The sequence below is a fragment of the Corythoichthys intestinalis genome, chromosome 1 (assembly GCF_030265065.1).
Source record: "Corythoichthys intestinalis isolate RoL2023-P3 chromosome 1, ASM3026506v1, whole genome shotgun sequence".
Classification (NCBI taxonomy): domain Eukaryota; kingdom Metazoa; phylum Chordata; class Actinopteri; order Syngnathiformes; family Syngnathidae; genus Corythoichthys; species Corythoichthys intestinalis.
In genome coordinates this window covers 45,760,553-45,784,363 of record NC_080395.1, presented here as the reverse complement: position 1 = coordinate 45,784,363, position 23,811 = coordinate 45,760,553, and the positions used below count along the sequence as shown (strand labels likewise).

Sequence of the window (23,811 nt, the reverse complement as noted above, 5' to 3'; positions counted from 1 at the left end):
TTCGGCTATGTTCATTTTTCTTTAAGAAAGCAGTCAGTGTGCTTACGTATGGAGTCACGTGGTTAGGAAGTCAGACTAACGCTAGCGGCTAACGCGAGAAGCAAATGTGAGGGGTGTGGCTTAAGGGAGCTTCACCAAACTTTCACCCGACATTCAGTAGACTCTTGGCGGCATCCAGACGGGGTTTCACCCGCTGTTCTCCCTGGTTCTCACGATTTCAGGAGAAGGTGCTTTCAGTGCTTTCTACCGGTATCCAGGCCACATGCTAACGCTCTCGCATGTTTGCACAGTCGTCATATTGATTTTTATAATGTTGTACATTGTTGAAGTCATACAAGCTGTTATAAATGTTCATACTTAAATACTTATTGTTTACAATAGATTTTTATATACTTAATGTTTAGACTGCATGTACATTCGTTAAATAGGTAAATTAAAAGCTGGTAAATAAATTAACGAGAAACGGTTAATTTGTATTTCCAGCATTGATTCAGATTTTCAACTTATATACTTACATTTCGCTTGGGTGAATTTATCATCATTTATCGTTATCGAGGTAATCCTGCTCAATTTACCGTGATACATTCTTAATGCCATATTGCCCAGCCCTAGCTGCAAGGTGGTTTTAGCAGCGCGTGTATGTGATTATGACGTATTTGTTTTGTTAACATTTGTTTGACTCATTCACTGCCACTAATGGCAATAGACATCCAATGCATTTTAACTGTGTGCTGATATTTAGTCCCATTCAGATAACTCCCAATGTATTAAGGAGGTTTTTCCCCATTTCAATACCTCTCAATGTATTGAAGCGGAAGTTCTGAAGTTTTGACAGTAGGCTTAATGTTCAAGTTAGCAGGAGTTAATTTAGTCGGTGGGGTTGATTTCAACAAATTCCGTGCAGTGAGTTATTTATTAATTTCAGGGCTCCTGAGTGGCTAAGCTAGAGCGAGTCAATGGTACCTTCATAGCATGCCAATAAAAAAACGATGCAGATCTACGAACAGATCCTACATAGTCAAACAAATTCAAAACACAGATCATTGTTCCAAAACACCCATGCGCCCAAAACAATGTCACACCAAACTACCGTACCAATAAAAAAACGATACAGATCTACGAACAGATCCTACATAGTCAAACAAATTCAAAACACAGATCATTGTTCCAAAACACCCATGCGCCCAAAACAATGTCACACCAAACTACCGTGATTAATTTCATTCTGCAGGACAATTTTTTAGATGCTTAATACGACCACAATAGTCAGGAGTGCTTCGGCCACTCGTGCTCACGCTGCATTCGAGGGAGGTGGGACATCGGACTTATGCCGCTCGGAGGGCATCAGTTGCGACCTCAACGCGTCCCAAGCAAATGTAAACTACAAAGATGGCTGATCGCAGCATTTATTTATTTTTTTGCCATTAAAATACATTCTGACCTCCAGCAAACCTGCCTTCTCTTAAGCGATCAAATAGGGGAGGCGTTCCAATGATACTTTTCCAGATCGGAGGTTGGAAACTCTTGACTTCCCACCTTCCTCGAATGCAGCATCAGTCGGCTGAGTTAACTGAAGGCTCGCAACATGGCAAAATGTGCATTTAGAGGCTGTGAAAACAGAAGACATGAGCAAAGGAAAGTTTCCACAAATTCCTTATGAATACAATATAAACTGGTTACTTGCTGCTGGCTACGACCAAAAAAACAGAGGTGAAAAAAACGGCGTGATATCACTCCACCCTGTTTCTCTGCAGAACTTCTGGATTACAAATGTTGTTGTTACTGCAATTATTGACATGCAATGGTAAGATTTAATAACTTTATCCAGAAAACATACCCAACACAGCAGTCTTGCAGGGGTCATCGATGAATGTGTGCATATGTTGTTTTTTATTGGCATGCTAAGATGGTCCCATTGACTCCCGCTAGCTTAGCCACTCTGGAGCCCTGAAACTAACAAATAACTAACAAACTACACGGAATTTGTTGAAATCAACTCCACCAACTAATTAAACCCTCGCTAACTCGAAGATTAAGCCTGAAAAATCCTGAACTTCCCCTTTAAGGAGTTTTAAAAAAAAATTGCAATTGTATATTTTGATATGTAAAATAGAAATATTGCTCCTATCAACATAGTCACATAAAAGAGTTTTTGCAGCAGTGGTTTGACCCCCCCCCCAAAAAATATATATATACTGTATATATATACACGTGAGATGTTTTCATTTTTGCACACCAGTTGTGTTACACATTTTGAGTTTTACATTTCGAAATAAATATTGGCAATTTAATTAATTGCAGTAAGAACAAAATATGTTAAAAGGTAGGTAAATCAATGTTATTCAGGGCAAGTCAAATTTAAGTGCTTAACTCAACTTCTAAAAAGAAAAATGAATACCGCAATTTTAGACCGTTATTCATTCATTCATTTTCCATGCCGTTTTCCTCACTTTTTCCACTAATAATCCCGTGGCTTATAGTGCAGCATGGCTTATTGGTTGATTCATTTGGTTGAATAGGTAACACTTTATTTGACAGCGGCGTCATAAGACTGCTGTCATAATTATGACATGACATGTCATCGGCATTAATGAAGTCATCTGACAAATTCTGTTACCATCTCCATTTATGTCCAGCTCAGATCTTTTACATCCATTCAAAAGTGTGATAATTTGCCGGTTGACACATAATGACACGTCATAAGCATTCATTAATGCTAATGACAGTGTCATGTCATAATTATGACAGTCTTACGACAATCTCAGGACGGTTAATTTCTTTTGGTGTAAATAACCCATAGTAAAGTGAGGACAGCTGCAGCTTATAGTACACAACGGCTTATTTCTGAACAAATGCAGTTTTTGTGTCAAATTTGGTGGGTGGCGGCTTATAGTCATGTGCGCCTAATAGAATGAAAATTATGGTACATTTAAAAATAAAAAAATTAAAAAAATAAAAGAAGGCAATCCACCCAATTCTATTCCTTTCTGTTGAAAATGACATGATTGGATCGTAGACATCATTAAATTGCCAACCTAACAAAATGGATAGGAAATTTACTGCCGGCAAAGTTAATAAAGAGATTTATAGTCCAATAAATGATGTGTCCATCCTTGGTATTGATACCATGCAGCTAGTTGCAAACATGCTGACGATCAGAGCTCATTCCTGATTGCACACACAAAAACAAGGCACTGCTACCTGTGAATTCTTTCGCAACTCATCAAAAAGACTCTGTCTGCAACTCCAAAACGTACCCTAACAATATGGGACAAAAATAAACATGGCTGACTTCAATAAAGGAAGTGAAAGCACATTGGTGCTCATTAGTCTCTTGATTAAGAAACTAACACGTTGGTGAAGTGGTAATGGTTGTGACATTCATCGTTTTCATGAATTTGCAACATGCGTATTGAGATCCTGGCAAAATGTGACTGAGCGACATGTTCTATAACGGAGTTGCAGCTGACAACACACAAGTGTATTATGAGATTAAAGGTTATTTTTACCATGGATATAATCACTGGGTGCCAACATGCAGTGACGCAGCACAAACAACATTTTGTCGAGTTTTTTTTTCTTAATGGCTGTACCAATGCTAAAACTACAGGAATAAATGCAAATGCCACTTTGGTATAGACAAATACTAGCTAAAATTTGATATTTCTATTAAAATATAGGACGAAACGATCAGCAAAAAAAGATCAGCATCAAATGTCAACAAATGACACTGAAGGAACCAGATTAACAGTTTTGGGTGTATACAAAACATTTAAATGTGATCCAGGAGTCCATCTAAAAAAAAACAAAAACAAATGAGTCAACAGTTAATAAATAATAAAAAATAAAAATAAAAAGGGTATTTAATACATAGTAATTTAGGAGCTCGACCAACATTGTTGGGGAAAAAAAAAAAAAAACATTCATTTTAGCCAGCATCCAAGGATCAACTTCTGTACATTTTTTTGGGTGTGTCTTTTACACTTGTTAGTTCAATTTGCATTATAATGGTTTCATTTTGGTAGGGTTTTACTTCCTGTCTTTCTCTATTACTGTAGGCTTGACAAAATTCTAAACCATAGCAGGAATTGATCGGCGTTTGACAACAAAGAACTTCAATTTGTATCTTCTGCATTGTGCATTTGAGTCACATCTGTGGCCTGCGAGATAAGAATGAAAACTGAGTGAAGCTGTAAAACTGCTACATTATCTCACTTGCTGGCAACTGGATAGCTGCCACATGTTTTACATTACATTAATTGAACAATAAAACGTTCCAAGTTTTATTGCCCTTGTACCCTTGTCAATATAGGTCACAGTTTTATTGTTTCTAACTTATTAATTATTCATCCAGCTGGTTATTGTATTTTTTTAACAGTAAATCTCAGCTCACTATTAAACTTATGTTTTTGGAGAAAATGTGTTAAAGTCAAGGTACCGCTGGGCTGCAATATTACATACTTACAGACTAGTAATGATGTAAAAAATGGTGTGTACTGTGTATCTTTTATTCCAAATGCTAATAGCTTATTTTGAACTTGTGCTGAAATTTGCAATTATATGCAAACTAGAAAATGCAATTTCTGGATAAATTACTCTGGGTCTTTGCTGTGTGGAGATACAGATCTTAGCCCTGCCCAGGGCTGTCAATAGAATGGACAAACATGCCTGTCAATGGCATTAAACAAAGTAAATGCCATTAGAAATGAAGGGGAAATTGGACATCCATGGCTGTCAGGCAGCATCCTCCATAAGCGTCAATGGAATCGGGGAGGTTTGGGGGACATGTCTTATTGATATCTGGTCATTTCCTGTTGTTTTGGGACAATGTTTTTTTTGCCATTGAAAATGAATGGGTTACGTAGGCGTCAATGGAATACAAGTACATCGGTATCAATAGAATGGACAAAAAATTGAAACTATCAAGTCAAATTAAAAAAATATCTTTAATACAACAACATATTTATACTGGTATGATAATATACTAGTACTCTTGCTATGAACACACCCGACCTTTACTCCATTCATTTGATCCAGCAACTTTTAGTTGTATCGACTGCTTGCATGATCCATTTGTTTTGGTTTGTCAGAGACTTGTTTGTAAAGTAACCACAGGCAAATTTTAACATCAAAAGGAGCCAGAATGTAACATGACTGCACATGAAACAACAGTTTCATAGAGAGTAATTTACGTGATGCATCACTGCCTGGTGATTTATGGTGCTTTTTCAACAAATGTAAACACACAGTATTTCAAACAGTTTCTCGTGGTCTAATTTGTCATTATTTGTTATGATATTTTATTAGTGTTGTAGTCAAATTATATTGTAGTCTTAAACCTCTTAAAGCTGCATTTTGTAGCTTTTGTGACACCCTGGCGAGTTCTGGATTAAAATGACAGTCATAGTTTTGAACAAATTACAATTTGGATTATAACTGATTGATTTGGGGCTATTGTCAAAATGTTTTTTTTTTTGCCAAATCCTATGATTTCAGAGAAAAAAATCTACTTTGTATAGTCTTCTATGAAATTTAATTAATTAGCTCTTGTATTTCATCAAATTAACAGGTTTTTAAACTATGCCTGGGCGGATAAGTCTGTACTCTGTATCAAACATTAATTTGAATATTTGCCTTTTGAGCGATGTAAAAAATAAATAATTCGCCCCCCGTTTTAGCGTATGGTTTACGCTGTGAGCATACACGATATAAGCTGTTAGCCCAATTCAACTTTTGTAGCTTTGATTGGGAACTGGTTCGGTTTGGCGGCATTTTAGGGCCTGTTGCAACAAAAGGTAGCAGCAAAATTAACTTATTTCAGCATCTAAAACAGGTATTTGGGCAAATGGGAGAAATTCCAATCTCTATGAGCCGAACAACAGCACAACGACAACAAACTCCCGTTAAAAAGCAGCGTCTTGTGGTGGAAACATTTTCCCAAGGCACCACATGTGATAAGAAACCTCCACAATGGAGGGCAATGACCGAAGCGATCGCATTGCTCATCGCTAAAGATATGTCACCAATATATACAGGTATTAGGTATGTGGTACCTTGCCGCAAGTATTTCGCCAAGGTTGTCTACTTACCTTGTTTGTATTAAAGTACATGTGATCAAATCAGCAGAGAGCCTGGAGGCGCTTTCATTTTATTATGCAGATGTTTGCACTTTAGTAATCTTAGTATTGAACTTGATTTAATTGCATTCAATGTGGTAAATTATATTTATGTTTGTAGAAGTGTTATTCAAGACAGACGTTTTGCACTTTTAATTTTTCAAACAAATTGAGCAAACATTTTAAGTTTGTACTCTTGTAATCCTAATGCTAGACTTGATTTACCATTTATTAGAAAATGATGTGATAAACCATTCCTGTTTGTAGATGTGCTTTAATATATCACAGAAGTCTAGAACTTTAATTTTAGCTTTTCAAACAAAGTTGAGCAACAGTTTGAAATACTGTATGCACTTCATCAATCTCATTGATGTGAGTTAATTCACTATTCACTTGCATACAATATGCTGAGCAACAAACGTTTCCAAAAGTGTTTTATTCAAGAGAGGGAAATTATGGTTATGTTTGTTAAGTAACTGTATTTAAAAATAAAATAAAAACAAAAGTTGCTTTTGATTTATTTCTGTCTTTTGTACTTGTTTCTTTATTAAAGTAGGGTGGAGGGAGAAAAATAATTTTAAAAAATTGTTTTTACCTTGAAAATCAATGATCAACATGCTTTGAAAACTGACATTTTACAAATTGAATGATTTCTAACAAATGAATGGAAAAGCAGTCAAATTATTCCACCATGAAAATAATATGCAGCCTTCGTGTCCATAACTTGCAATTGATGCAATTAAAGTTGGAGCTGCCAAACAAGTGCTAATCAAATAGATTTGCTCAAGGAGCAACCTTTCCGGGTGGCAAAACGAATCCAGTCTTAAAACCCTGCAGTACAAGAGATTGCCACTGGAAGAAGGATTAAAAACAGAGCAATCACCAACAGGGGTTGGACAAAATAATGGAGACGCCTAACAATTTGGCGTCATAATCTTTGAACATAATTGTTAAAGAATGGCATGAGGAACATTCTAATTAAATTGAGCATCTCGTATGGCCGGGACAATCCCCACACCTCAACATTATTGAGCATTTATGTTCAGTTTTAGAGATTCAATTAAGACATCGATTTCCACCGCCATCATCTCTAAAGGAGTTAGAGGGTATTCTAACTGAAGAATGGCTTAAAATTCCTTTAGAAACAATTTACAAGTTGTATGAATCAATACCTGGGAGAATTCAGGCTGTAATTGCCGCAAAAGGCTGACCCTCACCATATTAAATTAGTTTTTGTTGATTTTTTAAAGGTGTTTCCATTATTTTGTCCAACCCCTGTATATCCTCTCATTATAAAACCATCAAACCGTCACACTCAAAATAAACCTAAAGCCTGGTACCACTTTGGATATGGTCTGCAGGGTGACAATTGTTTCATGCAGGCATTCAAGATGTCTCGCGTACTGTACAAACACAGATGGAAAAAAAGGGATCCTTTCATAGGAAATGGGGAGCAAAAGGAGTGTTAAACTAGTGCTATGGGTGACCTGACCAAGGGTTCATCCAGTTGTTTATATATACAAATATACATACAGTGGTACCTCTACAAACGAAGTTAATTCGTTCCAGGAGCGTATTTTTAAGTTGAAATGGTCATATGTCGAGCAGGATTTTCCCATAAGAATATGTTATAATTCCATTAATTTGTTCCACAGCCCAAAAACTTACACTAAATCCTTAATAAATACTGCTGTTACTGTTGCAAATAGCAATTAAAAAGAGCAAAACAAATACATTATGAATAAAAATCAAAATTATAATAATATAATAATAGCAATAATAATACCTGTAATAACGTAACGAATCTGGTTCTAATGTGGCGCACTTTTTTGGCTGTACCTGAACGCACCGCGGGGCTGACGAGACAGTGAGCAAGAGAGCGCTAATTTACTTTCTGTTTCGATCCTGGCGTCAACAGCAGCAGACACTAGGCGAGTTGATGGAATAAATGATAAGAAGACTGACGATGCTGGCGATTTCTTTGGCAATGTTACCACAATAAGAATTGTCACCTTAAATTATAAAGACTGGTGAAAGGAGGAGGACTGCTGACTTAGATCGACATTCTAGGGCCCTATTGTCGACCCAGTTCATGGATGCACACACCACACTTATATTTTGCTATCATTCACATCTTCATTTCAATGGTAAGCGTCACCTTTTCTTTTTTTTTTTGTCCACCTATAAAAAAGCAGTGCGTCGTCTTCCGGCAAAACAAACAAACTGCGGTGCTGTCAAAAATCGTCGTATTTCCAGCATGTCATCGGATGTAGAAACAAATGACGAGTCAAATTTTACGTCAGATGTCGAAAAGATTTTGTGTCAAAGCGATCGTATGTCGAGGTACCACTGTACAGTATAAACTCGATGGAGTAGATGCATTAACTAACTCGCTTCCATTGACGGTGATAGGTGTCAAATCCATTTGAACTGTGTAAGCAAGGGTGAATGATTTCTGTCAACCCTCCCAGTTCAAGTGAATTAAGGCTACGTCTACACTAGGACAGTTAATTTTCTCTACGGTATTTTGCCGACTATTTTTATACCTGTCCACACTTCGTTTAAGGTGCCTTTAACCCTTGGGCGTTATTTTATCTTGACTAAATTCTTGTGATTTTGTCCAAAAAATGGCTTTTCCTTTGAAGTGTGATAACTAAGTCATTTCTGAATATTTTTTCACTTTCAGCCACTCAAAATGTTCAGTGGCGTCAGACCTATCTACACATATAAAGTTTTTTATTTTTTTTATTTTTCAATGCCCCCTATGGACAATAATAGCAGCATTATCCGAATAGCAAAACTAACTATGCTGTATATATATAAAAAACAAAAGTCTAATTTGAATATTCCATATCACATAGTTAGAGGCTTGAATAAGTCCACAAGTCGTAACAACCAATTTTTTTATGCACACCCACTTTTTACACAATTGCAGTTTTCTCATTTACATTCAACTCTTGTGATTTTGTCCAAAAAATGGCTTTTCCTTTGAAGTGTGATAACTAAGTTATTTCTGAATATGTTTTCATTTTCAACCACTCACAATGTTCAGTGGCATCAGACCTATCTAAACATATAGTTTTTTTGTTTTGGCCCCCTATGGACAATAATAGCAGCATTATCCTAATAGTAAAACTAACTATGCTATATAGGCTATATATAAATCAAACTAAAATATTTTATATTACATAACTACATCATTGGATAAGTAAAAGTCGTAACAATAGATTTTTTGTTTTAGAACAAGACTGTGACAACGTGACAATAACTGATTTGATGATAGAATTTATGTTAACAATTTTACAAAACATACATACAATATAACAGTTAACATAATAACAACATACACAATTCATGATGTGCACTTTGAGATTTGTTGTTCAAATGTAAAGTGCGTTATAAATAAAATGTATTATTATTTATTATTATGTTCGAAGCCCGAAGTGGCTTTGTGCAAAGGCCACATTGTTTGCGCTTGGACGGGGGTCCAGCTCGCTGCTCAACCAAGCCTTCGGCAGAAGGCGGTGGTTCCCGTTTTAGGACTTCTGGCCGAATTAGAGCCTTGCCAAGTTCCTCAAGAAATAGTCGGCGCTTGTAGCTTTTCTTCACGTTCCACTCAGGGTAGATCTCTGTGAACAGCACAAACGAGGGTAGATCTCCGTGAACAGCACAAACGCGCTGCATGACGAAATGTCCGGCATGTGAAAAAACACACATTGGCCACCTGAGTGCGCGCCGGCGGCAGGAGTATGTGCCTCAGGCCTGCAAAGCACAAGCGCACGCAACAATAACAGCTTTGATCTTTGATCAGCTTTTACAAGACAAACCTTGATATGCAAAACATTTGCTTACTCACTCTCGTCATTACCTCGATCGCCGTCATTTTCGTCATGCGCCTCAACGTGGTCATGTCCGTGCCCCCGCCTTCTGCTCCCCGCTTTCATCTCGTTATGTTGTCAACTATTTCCTAATCCTCGTCATCAAAGCCGTCCTCCTCCGGCATCGAAAGTCCGGAAGAATTTGTTCAATGTCTTCTGGGCTCTCCAAAGAAGCGTCCGAACAAAGGTCGTCGTCGTCGGAATCAGGATTTTCTAACACCATTCGAATCGTGTCCTGCGGTGAAATACTTCTCGCCGCCATCGATCATAAGTTGTGTTGGAAGAAATGCAAAATGGTGATCCTCGCGAGAACAGAGACTCCCAAAATGCCCAGAACCAATGAGAGTAAAGAAATTCAAACACCCAACCAATAAAAGTTGAAATTCAAACGACAACAATAAACACGTGGTTTTTTGTTTTGGTTTTTTTGCATTTCCGGGAAGTACCTTTTTATTGTCTTGTGCAAACGTGCAAAATTGCAAATACGCATGCCCAAATAGACTGAAAGTGAGCTCAGACAACATTGACACCATTTTTTTTGTAAAGCCAACCGTCTTTATTGCTTTAATTTTTGACCGATCTGAAGCTAGCTTCGCAAGAAAATTCATGTATTGGCCTATGGCTCCATCTAGTGACTTCTGGGTGTCAACACAAAAAATTTTTTATCTGCATGTTTTTGACTCGCCAAAGAAGCGATTGCATCAATAATCACGGAAAATGCATGATAAAACATCAGGTTTACAGCATATTAAAAATCATGATTTATAATGGGAGTCAATGAGCCAAAAAATGGCAAAATAACAAGAGTTTAGTGCAAATCTTCCCAGCCTGTTTGCAGTAAGTTAGAAATTGCCGGATGGTGCCATTTCGAACTTCTACATGATTTAGTATCCTGCAGGAAATATCAGCTCCCTAGTGTATTTTTTCATATGCTTTTTTTCCTTTTAAACACAGAAAAAAACGAAAAAAGCCAAAAAATGGACAAATAACACCCAGGGGTAAAGGGCCCCCCTGCTTCTGCAAGGTACACCTGCATTTGCGCAAACTACGCATACTTAAAAAGGAGAAGCCTCATGTGTTACGTCATCGCTAGAGCTGGGAATCTTTGGGCACCTAACGATTCGATTACGATTACGATTCAGAGGCTCCGATTCGATTATAAAACGATTATTGATGCACCCCCCTCCTTTTTTTTTTTTTTTTTAAATAAAGTTTTGTACATTAGTTCCAAAATTGTTCAAAAATACTCTCAGGCTAAACCAAACTAATATTTCAGTATCAAGTTAACATATAGCAGTAAACAAATATACAAAAATAACATTAAATAAAAAAAAAACTCCAGTCCCCATTCTGTATCAGCAGTTTTAAACTACATTCAATTAATTTAATGTTGTGAATCAACCGTTAAAGTTGTTAAAATTGCTCCCGTTATTCCATAATTTCCCTTTTGTCTACTTTTGACATGCGAAAGTTTTAAAACTATTTTAAAGATAGATTCAAGTCAATATTTTACCGATTTAGGAGTATTTTAGATAAAAAGTTAATTAGGTTTGCTTGGAAGGTTCGCTACAACAGCATTGCAGGGAAGTTTACTGCTTTAAGATGGCGGCCGTTTACTAACGCCGCATCTAGCTTTTTGCAGATGTGCTGCTACCGCTACCGAGTCTATAATCCATCTAGCCCTATATAAATGATATCTACCGTAACATTATGTAGCTTAGCTGTACTTGTAGCAGCTTTTCGGCAGCAGGCAGGTATGTTGTTGTGTTTTTTTATCTCGTGGCATGAGTTGAGCTAGAGCCGTGAGTTGAGCGTTGGCATTACCCGAGGGGCCGGTTAATGAGAAGCATAATGTTTAGCTACTCCCGCTCCGTTCCGTCCCGAAGCACGCGCGGCGCGCTGAGTGTGTTGTACTTCCGCTTTACTTGGCATATTTCAATAATCGGAATTTGGATGTTTGTGAATCGTTCTCGAATCTTCCACGGCCGAATCGCGAATAATCTAAGAATCGGAAATTTTGCACACCTCTAGTCATCGCCCACGCAGTTTACCTCTGAACCGGAAACTCATTCCTCGCCCGCGGAAAATATCGAAATTACTAAACCTTCTAGATTGTCATTATTTTGGAATCACTGTTTTTTCCGTGATCGCAATCAAACGCATCATGCAGGAGCAAGAGTGGAGGGGAAAGCACGCTCGGCTTTTACGAGCAGGAGCAGAGGTGTGATTGAAATAAATCTTTATAAAACAATGAAAGCCTGACATCATTACTTGGGATGTTACAATCAATACTCAGTTGCGCTCTCACCACTTGGAAAATAACAAATAGAAGAATATATTGTGGCGCTGGGTATATTTCCTGGAAGCCGCAACCAGGCTGCTTGTGCATAAAAGTGGCTATCCTGGAAGTGGCAACAGTTTTGACAGGCAGAAATGTCTTGGAAAAAAAACTGACCGCGCGCCTCTTTGACTGGGGGTACCACGCAGGTCACATTTTTATATACAGTACTTATGTTCGGTCGGCATTGAGTTGGGAGGGGCCAGTCCCGCAGCTGGCTGATGTGAGAACTCGGGAAACGAGCTCTGTAAAAAACACTCATCTCCACCTCAACTGGGACCCCAAATGGGGACTGAATTGAACCATATTATTGACACGTAGTTTGAAGGTTCAAGAAAAATGTGTGGGAAAGAAAAGAGCAGGAATGCCACGTCGTGATCGTCCGCCTCCATTGTTTACATGCTGTCATGCCGTACTAAAAACAGTGACACCATGACGTCCCTTCCTGAATATTCGAATGTTGTCGGGAGACAGAAGTCCATATTAGGCGGCGCATAGGCAGCAGGTAACATTACCCGCCTGCATTATCCGTCTAACAACTAATCCGGATAATAGGCATACTAGTGAGGCTGACATGCCGTATAGTCCAAATAATTACGTTTAAGGCCATTATCCGTCCTAGTGTAGACATAGCCTCAGTCGCCATCATTTGTAGCCACTCAGTTAATCTGTAACCAAAACTTAGCTTTCAGTTTCAAAAATGTTGGGTAGTAAAACACTGCAGATATAAGGGACAGTCGCTGGTGGTGGGAAAAGATGGAATATTGAGAAGAGGTCATCGTGTTTGCTTTCAGATATGAAATATTAAATAATGTTTAGTTATCTTTTTACAAGTGTCATCCTCAAATACTTACAATGTTAGAGGAGAGCGAAGATATACTAAATCAGCTTTGCATTATCGCTACAGTAGATAGCCACTACGCTAAGGTGACAATGCGAAAGTTAGGCACCGTGGTAAGTAGGGTCTCACTGCTATTTTATTTGTTTTGCCACACGTGTTGTGATTGGAAATAAAACAAATGTAACAAAAAGTGTATTCAATAGTTGTCACAGAGTATTTATTGTCTTCTAAAAACTTTTAAATTTGCATTTACAGGCTCTTCATCTGTTGTACTTTTCACTTTGACTTGAGTCACCTTATTTTTTAAGTAACAGTTCTCTGGAGAACCTTTTGAGGCAACTCTAACAATCTATGGCTACCCATAACCCAGTCGATTGAGTCCGCAGGGACAAACATTTTGATCAAGCAACGGCATAGAGAAGATCAAAGAGTATTCTAATGAGTTTTATATGTGCTTAAATTAGTCTTTCACAGAGCAACTGATACACGACGAGAACGTAGTTTACACTAATTTCGAAACAAGCCACATGAAGACATTAAAGGATTCCGCACAGTTATAATAGTGCAAAATTGTGACTCTCACATGCCTATCGAAAGCATAGCAAAGTTATGCCAACGTAAGGACTTGTCAGTCGACATTAGCTCGTCAGCTGGAGCTACTTGGAAGGGGACCAAAAAAAAATGAAGAATATCGTGTCAACTTCCAACGTCGTGATGATCATGCGTGGAATTCGCAGTTAGTATCCGACGAATTGACAGCAAAAGTCCACTTCTGTCACAAGAGCTCACTTAATGTTCAATGTTGGCCATGTCACGATAGGCCGTCTAAGTCGTGTTTAGAAGCTAACAGCTAAGCTAAGCTGGCCTCTAAACAACAACCGAGCTCGCTTGACACTTAAAACGTTGACACCCCCTACATGTATTTTCCCATTACACGCATCAAAAAGGGTGACAGGTCATGCAGCCAGGATTGGGGTGGGCTCGACTCACCTCTTTGGAAACGAACTGGTTCCCCTCGCTAGGCACCATTTCCATTTGTGCGACACTTTAAGGCGAGCCGAACGCAGACGAGGATGTCAGCGAAGTAACTTTGCACGCGTCCGCGACAGCATGATTCGCGTCCTGTTGTTGGGACTTTTCGTAAGCCTGTCGAACCGACTGACACTTGTCCAAACTTGTGGGCTTATCAAAGTGCTATGAAGCGCGATTTCACTCCCTGGAAGCTGCAGCCGTGCTATGGAGAAAAATGGCCGGTGTGTTCCTGCGCGAGATTTCATTCAGCTACCTCTGACGACGACGATGACGTATGTATGTGTGGACATTTAAATTGGACCTCACCGCTCAACGTTCGTTTCAATCAGTTTCCCTTCAAGCACAACTGTTTGTGTGTTTTATTATTATTATTATTATTATTATTTTAAGGAAATAATGAATTTAGAGACGTTTGTCAAAGCATTCACTCAACTGTAATTATCTTATGTTGCCGCTAGATAGCGCTAATGTACTCTCACTGGAGTTTCATCCCAGAATTTGTCTTTTTCTCCAAAATTTCCAGCATTTATTGAGACAACGTACTCGAGTTACATTATAAAAATTGTCTAAAAGAGCAACAAAGGTAAAGAAGGAGAGCGGGTTTGGGTGTCACATTTTTCAATCTTTCATAAATGTCTTCCAATCAACGCATTTTAGTATACACGGAACCTTATGAAGATAGAACGAGTGGTTTTGAGAATTTCAATTCTGAACTGATGTACCCAAGTGACTGAGAAAAACTGTTATTTACTTCAGTCCCTGACAAAAGTCTTGTCGCTTATCCATTTTGTAGAAACAATTGCTAATTCCCTGACTTTTAATTATTCAGTTGGTTTCAGAAATGGCTCATATGAAAGCTAAGACCCTTCCAAATGATGTTGAATGTACAAAAATATATTTGGTTCACTGATAAAAGATTTATCATGTAATGAAGACATAAAGGTCAAATTTTGGCAAGACAAAAGTTTTGTCGCCTACAGAAAGTAGTGTGAAAATTGAACAAAAAATGTACTTCAAATACAAAAATATGTTACATAACATATGCGAATTAAGTAGTGGTGCTGTGAGATCCAAATTTAATGTTTTGTATGACTTTCATGGGCTTCGGCAAGGAGTCATACAATTTATTGATGAGGTCATCAGGAACATCAAAGAAAGCAGTCTTGCATGCCTCCCAGAGTTCATCAACATTCTTGGGTTTCGTCTTCCATGCTTCCTCTTTCATCCTACCCCAGACATGCTCAATGTTGTTCATGTCTGGTGACTGGGCTGGCCAGTCCTGGAGGATCTTGATCTTCTTTGCCTTGAGGTACTTTGAGGTAGAGATTGAAGTATGCGATGGAGCACCATTCTGCTGCAGAATTTGTCCCTTTTTATGGTTAGGAATGTAAGAGGCAGCTAAGATTTGTTGAAATTTCAGACTATTTATCTCTCAGGGTGCAGACAATTAAAAAAACATGTGGCATTTGCCACAGCCCACGGCCCACAGCCTGTCAAAAGGATGTACGCTGGAAAAGTAGCATAAGGTGGATCAAAAAACATCAAAAAAGACTGCGCCTGTATGTGATGTCAAGATTGGCAGAACAAATGTGAATGGGGGGTCGGGTGCATGTGAGTGTGGGGGGTGCCAGTGGAAATTTTTATGCCGGCCCCTCCAAGCGTCTGGCTGGGATATTTTAACAGTTAAAGTGCAAATGACACCAAAAAGCATGTTTATTTCATATTTCATGCAGTATCTTATGCTCCTGAATGAAATGGACCGCTTGGATGTGTGTGGAAGCGATCATTTTATTTCTTCAATTTTTTGAATCCCACGCCATGAAAATGAATAACTTCCTGTTTTGAGGCGGAATGCGAATGTGACGTCACCCGGGTCAGCATCTCACAATACAGCATTGCTTTATAGCAGGGGTCTCCAAACCGGTCCTCAAGGGCTGCTGTGCGTCCTGGTTTTTGTTCCAACTGATTAAGCACCGACAGTTTAACCAATGAAGTTTCTGCTAAAACAAGCTGCACCTGACTGCAATCAACTGATTACACTTGTAAGACACCATATTGGTGCAATGGTGTCGTCTTGTTTTGTTGGAATGAAATCCTGCAACCACTGCGGCCCTATGTGGAGACTATATGTATTGGAGGCCACTGCTTTATAGCATGCAGGTGGACTGCGGATTCAGCTGATTTTGCGGATTAATTTGTTTATTTTTCGCATCACGTCAGCCAAATGTGCGGGCAAAAATTGTTGCTGCACAAGGGAGAGGCGTGTGGGCCTTTTTGGGTTTCAAAAGGTTCCCATTCACCGCGGCTATTGGCCAAAACAAGCCTACTACTGTGGGACCATTGGACTTAAGAGGAAGTGAGTAAACATCTTATTTTGTATTATGTCAAATACTGGGATCATGGCACAAATTTTAATACGGAGGTGGCTTGCATTTTGTGGCTGATTGTCCACCGAGAATGCCACTCAGGCGCACACTTCCCTCGGTCCTTCGCGTGCCCACCGGGAGAGCGCTATACTTGGCTTATTGCCCTCTTCTTGTGCCCGGTGTTCTGTCAAATTTTCCATGCCATAAGAAATTGCAACTTTGTTTTAAAAATGTCCGCCAATACAGCGATTACAAAGTAAACACTACAAACTTTCTTTAAATAAAGGAATAAAGTGTATTTACTTACGTTTGATCATGGACGGACATGTAGAAAAGTTCTCTAAGACACATCCTGCCATGTTAGCTGCACAACAACTGCACGCCGCTCTGTCACAGTTTACGTCTTCGCCGTGTAGTAAAGCATTATTTTACGCCATATTCGTGTTGACCATGTGGCAGCTACGCGCGCCTCCGATGTCGGCAGTCATTCTTCAGCTGCATCACCAGCAAACGAGCTCTCCTGCCCGCAGCAGGGGAACGAGTCCGACGAGCTGTAACTTGCTCGCCGCCGGGTTAGCATGTCGGCAAGCTAGCTGTCACGCCTCCTGGTTTGTTTATGTTCTCCAAAGCAGAGGCAGGGAAATGATAAAAGCCGGACTAACTCCGGTGGCATAAAATATAGTTCGGGAGGTGCAAGAGGTGGACAGTTTTGATCATTATGGAGTAATTTTGCCATGTTGTACTGAATAAATGCATTTTTAATATTTCATATTCCATTTAGCACAAGACTGTTATTTGTCATGACCGTACCATTTATTTAGCAATTGGGGAAAAATACTTCGATAAAAACAATAGCCTGTAAAAATATTGGAGTTTAGAGACAGAAACAATGACATTTTGCGGCCCTCTTAGTCACATTTTCCTCGTTCTGAATAATCCCCCCTTAATGGGCTCAATTCTAAATCAGATGAAACCATGATCCTGCCAACGTCATCCTCCTGTTAGGGACGCTAGAGCCCTATAATGGTAGGCGTGGCTAAACGGCAAATTAAAAGACTAATTTCTCGTCATTTGCGTTTTGCCAACGTGTTGTATATAGTAAAATCGTCTCAAAATATGATTCTAATTCACATAATAATGTTATTTAAGACTTTTTTTTATCCTGTCGTAGGCACTTTAAACATTATATTATAGCTCCGCGGATCATCTCACCTTTCTTTTTGTTTTGCAAAAAGCTGTTTTTTCATTTCCAAAACAGATTATTTGCATGAAACCAGCCTCAGTTCTATTGCCGATGATTAAAAAATAGAATAAGGTACAAATGAATGTATTCTTTAAGATAAAAGAACTTAATAAAAGAAGTCTAATCTTCCATTTGGTAGTCTCTAGGTTTACTTAGGCAGAATATATACTAATGCGTGTCTGCCTTAAAATATGAATCAAAATGCTCTGAAATGTCAACTCTAAAAATGGCTGGCATTAAGAGAGTTCAGATTGATAGCCACTATTTAACTCATTTGCTGCCGTTGACAGCAATCCCTGCCAGACCTCCCACATCCAATGGTTGTCATCCATCATCGTCAAGTCAGTTTCAGTTGATATTTCAGAGCATTTTGACTTATTTATTTGCATTATTCAGTTTCATCCATTGACCTGCATAGGAGAGAGTTTTTGCATGCACAACCTTTATGGAATAATATATTCACAAATGTATTTTTTCAAACTGCGACACACCTCATCGTACCATTTGCCCAGCGCGGCCACGGAAAGAGACACACAGCTCTCCCGCTTGTTTCCAGTGGGCTGTTTCTTGGAGCGGTCCCAGTTGAAGTAACTGACCAGCTGACTGTTGACGTCGACGTACTGGCCTTCTTTTACGATGTCCGCCACGCCGATCCAGAAGTCTTTGGTGCCCGGGGAACTCCTCTTGGCATAGTCTCGAAGCTCGTTGTTCTCCATCACATCTCGCGGTGTTGCCAGAGTACCTCCTTGCGCAATACAGTGTTCGTTGGCCTCGTGGTAGTGTTTAGGTTCCTCCACTGTGAGGTAGCACTTCCTGTGGACTTTGATGCCACGGAGGCACACTGAGAACAGAGATAATTTGAAGTAACTCATTATAGGCCAAGCGGTCTAGACACTAGGGGTATCAATCACCAGTCTCATGATAACACGATATGATATCGATATTCTGCCGCGATTCACTTTCATTTAAGGGCCTCCCATTGATTTAATATGATATTATTTAGAGTTGTCTGATATTAATATCAGCCGATAAAAGCATTTTAATATTAAATCGGATAATATCGACGTCGGTTTTTCATTTTCGGTTTTGGGCCAATATGCATGCGGCTTTTCTGTCATGTCCACTTATTGCCTGCCTGTGTTTCTGGTGTTTTGTCACCTTCTGCTGACTTTTAGGTGCAATTAGTTTTGATAAGTTCCAGCACTTTCCGCTGACGTAATCATAAGGCGTTGCAAGCTCATTGCAAATAGAGAGGGCTAAAGAGACTGGCTTACGTATGCAGCCACCTACCTACGTGTGGTAGGTAGGATGCGTGCATAAAAGTAACAACAAAGGGACGAGCTACCACTTATGCACATTTAATAACAAAAATAATTAAAGCCACCTTGATCACTCGTCACTTGGGAGCTCAGCTGTGCGCACACACGCGTTCGCAGATGAACTCCCACATAAAAGTAAAGCAGCAACAGAAGAAGAAACCATTCAATAATAAATGAAGCAGCGCCACCGCGTGATGATGTTGGGAGGAACACAATTTACAGAAGTGACTGTTACACAGTGTACCATAGCAGTTCTTGTTCTTGCCATCTTTCCACGTTGTCTGTGCCTTAACACAACACTTGTAAGTTATATTCTTCCTTTGTTTTATAATAATGAGTGTTGTGTAGTATACTGGGGATGTGTATATTTCGTTTTTTTGCGTTTGTGATAAAATGTGGTGATAATATTTCATTGCTTGAAAGCTGTACTACCAGTTGCTATATACACCACGTGTGTGACTTGATTGACACAATGTTTTGTTATTTTCAGTTTTACAAAAAAATATCATATATTGTGTACTCACACACACATTGAGGACAGAATAAGTGCCTTTTTGGCACTTTGCACTTGCACTTGCCCTTGATCCAAAAAACAGATGTTTGCACTACAGTATTTTGATTACAAATTGTTTATTTGGAAAACCATGAAGTTGTTACATTTATTATTAGTAAAGCATCCAGCGGGGCATCACAATACAATCAGCCATAATATGTTAAGTCCACAACCGGATATATCGGTATTGGTTTGATATCAGCATCAGGTTTTTGGAGTTGGACAATATATATCGGTTAAAAAGTCATTATTGGATAACTGTAATATTTTGTACACATTTAACAGAATCTGTTAAATTTCATCTAAAGCATAGGTATCAAATTCAAGTTCCGGGGGCCGGATCTGGCTCGTCGTGTGTGACCCGAGTAAGTAAATAGTAAATCGTGCATGGACTTCATGTTTCTCACTAAAGTAAAATTTAAATAAAATGTCTGTGGTCCTTGATGAAAGATTGAGGACCGCAGATATTAGAGAATATTTAGTTTTACAAATGTGAAATATATACGTTTTTTTTTTTTCAATTAAAAAATAAAAAGTGAATATTTACTGCTTTTATGAAAAAAGAAAAATCATAGAATAATAATGAAAATAATCTGAAGGAAAGCATAACTACAGTGTGGCCTGTGACAAAGATGTTTGACACCCATGAACTACAGTAAAAAAAAAATTGCAACCCAATCTTGACGTTTTTGAAATTTCCTTTGAAGAAACACTTCAAACATTTGAACGAAACCCATTCTTTTCAACAAACTAGCATATTTAAAAGATGACACTGTTGATCGATGTTTTGCATTTCGACTGATTTGATTAGATCTTTGCCCAATTCATATATCAATCCAGATCGATGCATCATTACACCCCTACTAAACGTTTTTTTTTTTTTTTTTAATCATACCTGTTTGCAAGGCCTGCATCTCTTTCAGTAAATTCACCTCCCGCCACAACTTCTCAAGCTGGCCCTTCACATCATCATCTTCTGAAAGGTCCACAGACAAAAAGGAAATATCAATATGCAGAGTGGAGATGTTGTGTCTGATAATATGCCTGGTTACCAGTTGCTCGAGGGGACTTCCTTATGCGGGATGGGCGTCCGGAGCCGGAGTGGAGCAAAGAGAAGCATAGGACGAGGAATACATGGAGGCCCAGACGTGCCATGTCAGAGGCTGCGTACAGTGCTGCACCTTGTGCTGCTAGAAAGGAGTCCAAAAAGTCTCAGGACTGACCAGTATATACTAGGTCTCTGTGTGCTGCCACTGCATTGGCCGACGTGATGTTTTTTTCACAAACATGAGGAGGAGGTATGGGAGATATTGGGGTGGAGGGACAAATAATGTCTTCCTTGTGTTGGGATTTGAGAGAAATATTGACATGGGACACGATGCACTGAGCAGTGTGTCCTTTCATTTGACACACTGGAAACATCGCTGGCTGTTTGGCACTTCTTTTCTTTGGTGTATTTGGATGTGCTATGTCGACTGCTGACACGCTACAAAATGTCACAGTAAATTTGTTAGTCAAGAGAAAAACGTAATTGTAAGGTAGCTTGTTATTTGTGTGCATTTTTTCCCCACTATCTGCCAAACTATTGTTTATTTCGTGCTAATAAAAATGCTTGTTTTCTTGGAGTTTAGATCAGTCAGTGCACTTTTTTGTTGTTGTTGTTGTTAATTTCTCTTAGTTCAAGCTATTTGTTCTTTGTGTTATTATTTGATACTTCAACGTAAGTGAATGGAAACATAATGTCAACTCCAATCTGTTCCTCATCAACTTGTCTGTGGGTCTGATTCAGGCTTGGACTGACAGTGCAAAGACATAATCCTTTTTTATTTGATCCTAAAATAAAATAAAAATCATATGCCTCGTTGTCCTTCAGAATAGTTGTTTTATCCCATAGGCTCTTGTTCTATTTATTTACAGTATTATTATTTTTACACAAGTTGCTGTGGGCTGCTGTAACATTCAAATATTCCCTTTGGAGATAATTAAAGGTAGTTTTGTACTGTATCTCATTTAACTACATGCTGGGGTATAATAACAATAGTGATGATAATAAAACAGCTATTTTGTACCAGACATAATTTTTGATTCATCCAATACTCTCATTGTGGACCTTGTGAGAAAAGCACTGGGCTACCATGTTACATATTGTGCTTAAAGTTGGAAATGAAAACGTCCTCTGTACTTTGCAAATCCATTTATTTTCATGTAAACAAAGTGCATGATGAAAAATGGCATAACTGAACAAAAAAAGTTAACCACAGATAATAAACACACATAACACTAGATACTTCTTTTCCTTTTTTTCCAAAGCGTTATGACAACACGATAACACATGTAATGTAAATGCACGTAAAACATGCACCGATTCCATTTGTCAAACATCTTATATATTTCTACTAAATGCTAGGATTGGAATTCAATAAGGACTTCATACAATACATGAACTACTTCTTACCTATAACTAGAAGTCAATTTCTACAGTAATAAGTACTGTAATTTTCAGACTACAGGCCGCTACTTTTTTCCTTCATTTTGAATCCTGTGGCTTATGGTCCAATGTGGCTTATTTGTTGATTTATTTGGGTTAATAGGTAACTTTATTTTGACAGCGGCATCATAAGACTGTAATAAGACCTTCATAATTATGACATGACACTATCATGTGCATTACTGAATACTTATGACAGATGTCATTAAGTGTCATCCGGCAAATTATGTCACTAACTCCATTTGTGTCCGGCTTGGATCTTTTACATCCCTTCAAAAGTGAGATCATTTGCCGGATAACACTAAATGACATCTGTTATAAGCATTCATTAATGCTCATGACAGTGTCATGTCATAATTATGATTGTCTAATGACAGTTTATGGCGTCAATGTCAAATAAAGTGTTACCAAATACCATAACTAGTAATTAATGAAACAACTGGAAAGGTAACTGAAAAAATAATTAGCACAGAACGTGAATTTTGATTTTTATTTAATATCTGTAGCGCTGCAATGCATTCTATGAGGCATGTTGGACAACAACAGTGTTGACAACAGGTGGCAGCAGAGGTTGACTGTCTCCCCCAATTGAGCAGTGACGGCCAAATTAAGCTTCTTGAAGCAATGAAGCTTTGCAGCCATTTGGTTCAAAGCTTCAGGATGGTTCATTTGGTCTTATGATAGTCGTATGTTACTGGTTAATATATTTTAATGTAAATATCCCATAATACGGTGAGGACAGCTTCGGCTTATAGTCCAGTGCTTCTTATCCATGAACAAATGCCCTTTTTGGGGCAAATTCAGTGGGTGGCGGCTTATAGTCAGGTGCGCCTTATAGTGCGAAAATTACGGTATTTTCTTTTTACATTACTTTAAAGTTTAATGAGTTGCTGGTATCTTTAACAGCTTATTTTCAATTAGTTTGCACTTGAGAAAAATACACCCTGTCATATGAAAATGATTTTAAGCTTTGCTTTTACATAAATTTGCAAACATTCCATATTTGATCTGGATGAGTCATCAGGGTGGTGGTAGTATTTCCAGCATTTGATGGCACGTTTAATTTTGATGGGTTGTGTTTATTCTTAAAATAAGCAATCTTTTAGGGCATGTTTGTTTGGAGGCACCAGAAGGTAAATACAGTAACTTTGGCCAGACAGGAAATAAAGTCTGACCGATGAAATCCTCTAAGACATTTTTACAGACATTCTAATCTATTTTAGTTTTTTATGTCTATTGTGGCACATATAGAAACTGTGTCTTTCCAAAAGAAGTTCTGCTGGATCTCTGTGTTTGATAATCATAACTATATTTGTAATCAGATAATAAATACTGGATTTGTCGGTCAAAATGTGCTCTCCAAATGAGTAAAGATATCATTGATCTTCATTCCCAGGATACGATAGGATTAGTTCCAATGAGTTTTAATCCTTTAATTATAGCGATAATTGTTAACTTGGTAGCCTAACAATAAGGGAAACAGTATCAAGTATCAAACAGAAGGCACATGTGATCCCATAATTTCATAAAATTGGCACCTATTGGGCTTCCTAAAAATAACTTGCTGGATTAATACACTTCTAACATAACTAATATTTGACCTCATTCTTCATCAAGTACAGGATTTTAAAAATATT

At 38.4% G+C, this 23,811-nt stretch overlaps 2 protein-coding genes and 1 long non-coding RNA gene across 3 annotated transcripts in view; all 3 read right to left on the bottom strand.

Moving 5' to 3' along the window:
* The window catches only part of usp47 (ubiquitin specific peptidase 47), a 46,638-nt gene extending 32,189 nt beyond the window's left edge, over positions 1-14,449 (bottom strand). The window contains exon 1 of the mRNA XM_057855362.1: positions 14,164-14,449. Coding sequence (XP_057711345.1) covers positions 14,164-14,208 — 45 coding nt within the window. The 5' untranslated portion in view covers positions 14,209-14,449. The remainder of the gene's footprint in view (positions 1-14,163) is intronic.
* Positions 9,386-14,123, bottom strand: LOC130929390 (uncharacterized). The gene is made up of 2 exons (XR_009066884.1): positions 9,985-14,123; positions 9,386-9,878 (listed from the first exon to the last, which is right to left on the bottom strand). It is a non-coding gene; the product is annotated as an uncharacterized LOC130929390 (long non-coding RNA).
* Positions 14,450-17,430: 2,981 nt separating the features above from the next.
* On the bottom strand, positions 17,431-20,869 carry clec3a (C-type lectin domain family 3, member A). The gene is made up of 3 exons (XM_057848209.1): positions 20,739-20,869; positions 20,582-20,662; positions 17,431-18,655 (listed from the first exon to the last, which is right to left on the bottom strand). The coding sequence occupies exons 1-3, from the start codon at positions 20,839-20,841 to the stop codon at positions 18,258-18,260; spliced, it is 582 nt and encodes a 193-aa protein (XP_057704192.1). The 5' UTR covers positions 20,842-20,869; the 3' UTR covers positions 17,431-18,257.
* Positions 20,870-23,811: the final 2,942 nt, after the last annotated feature.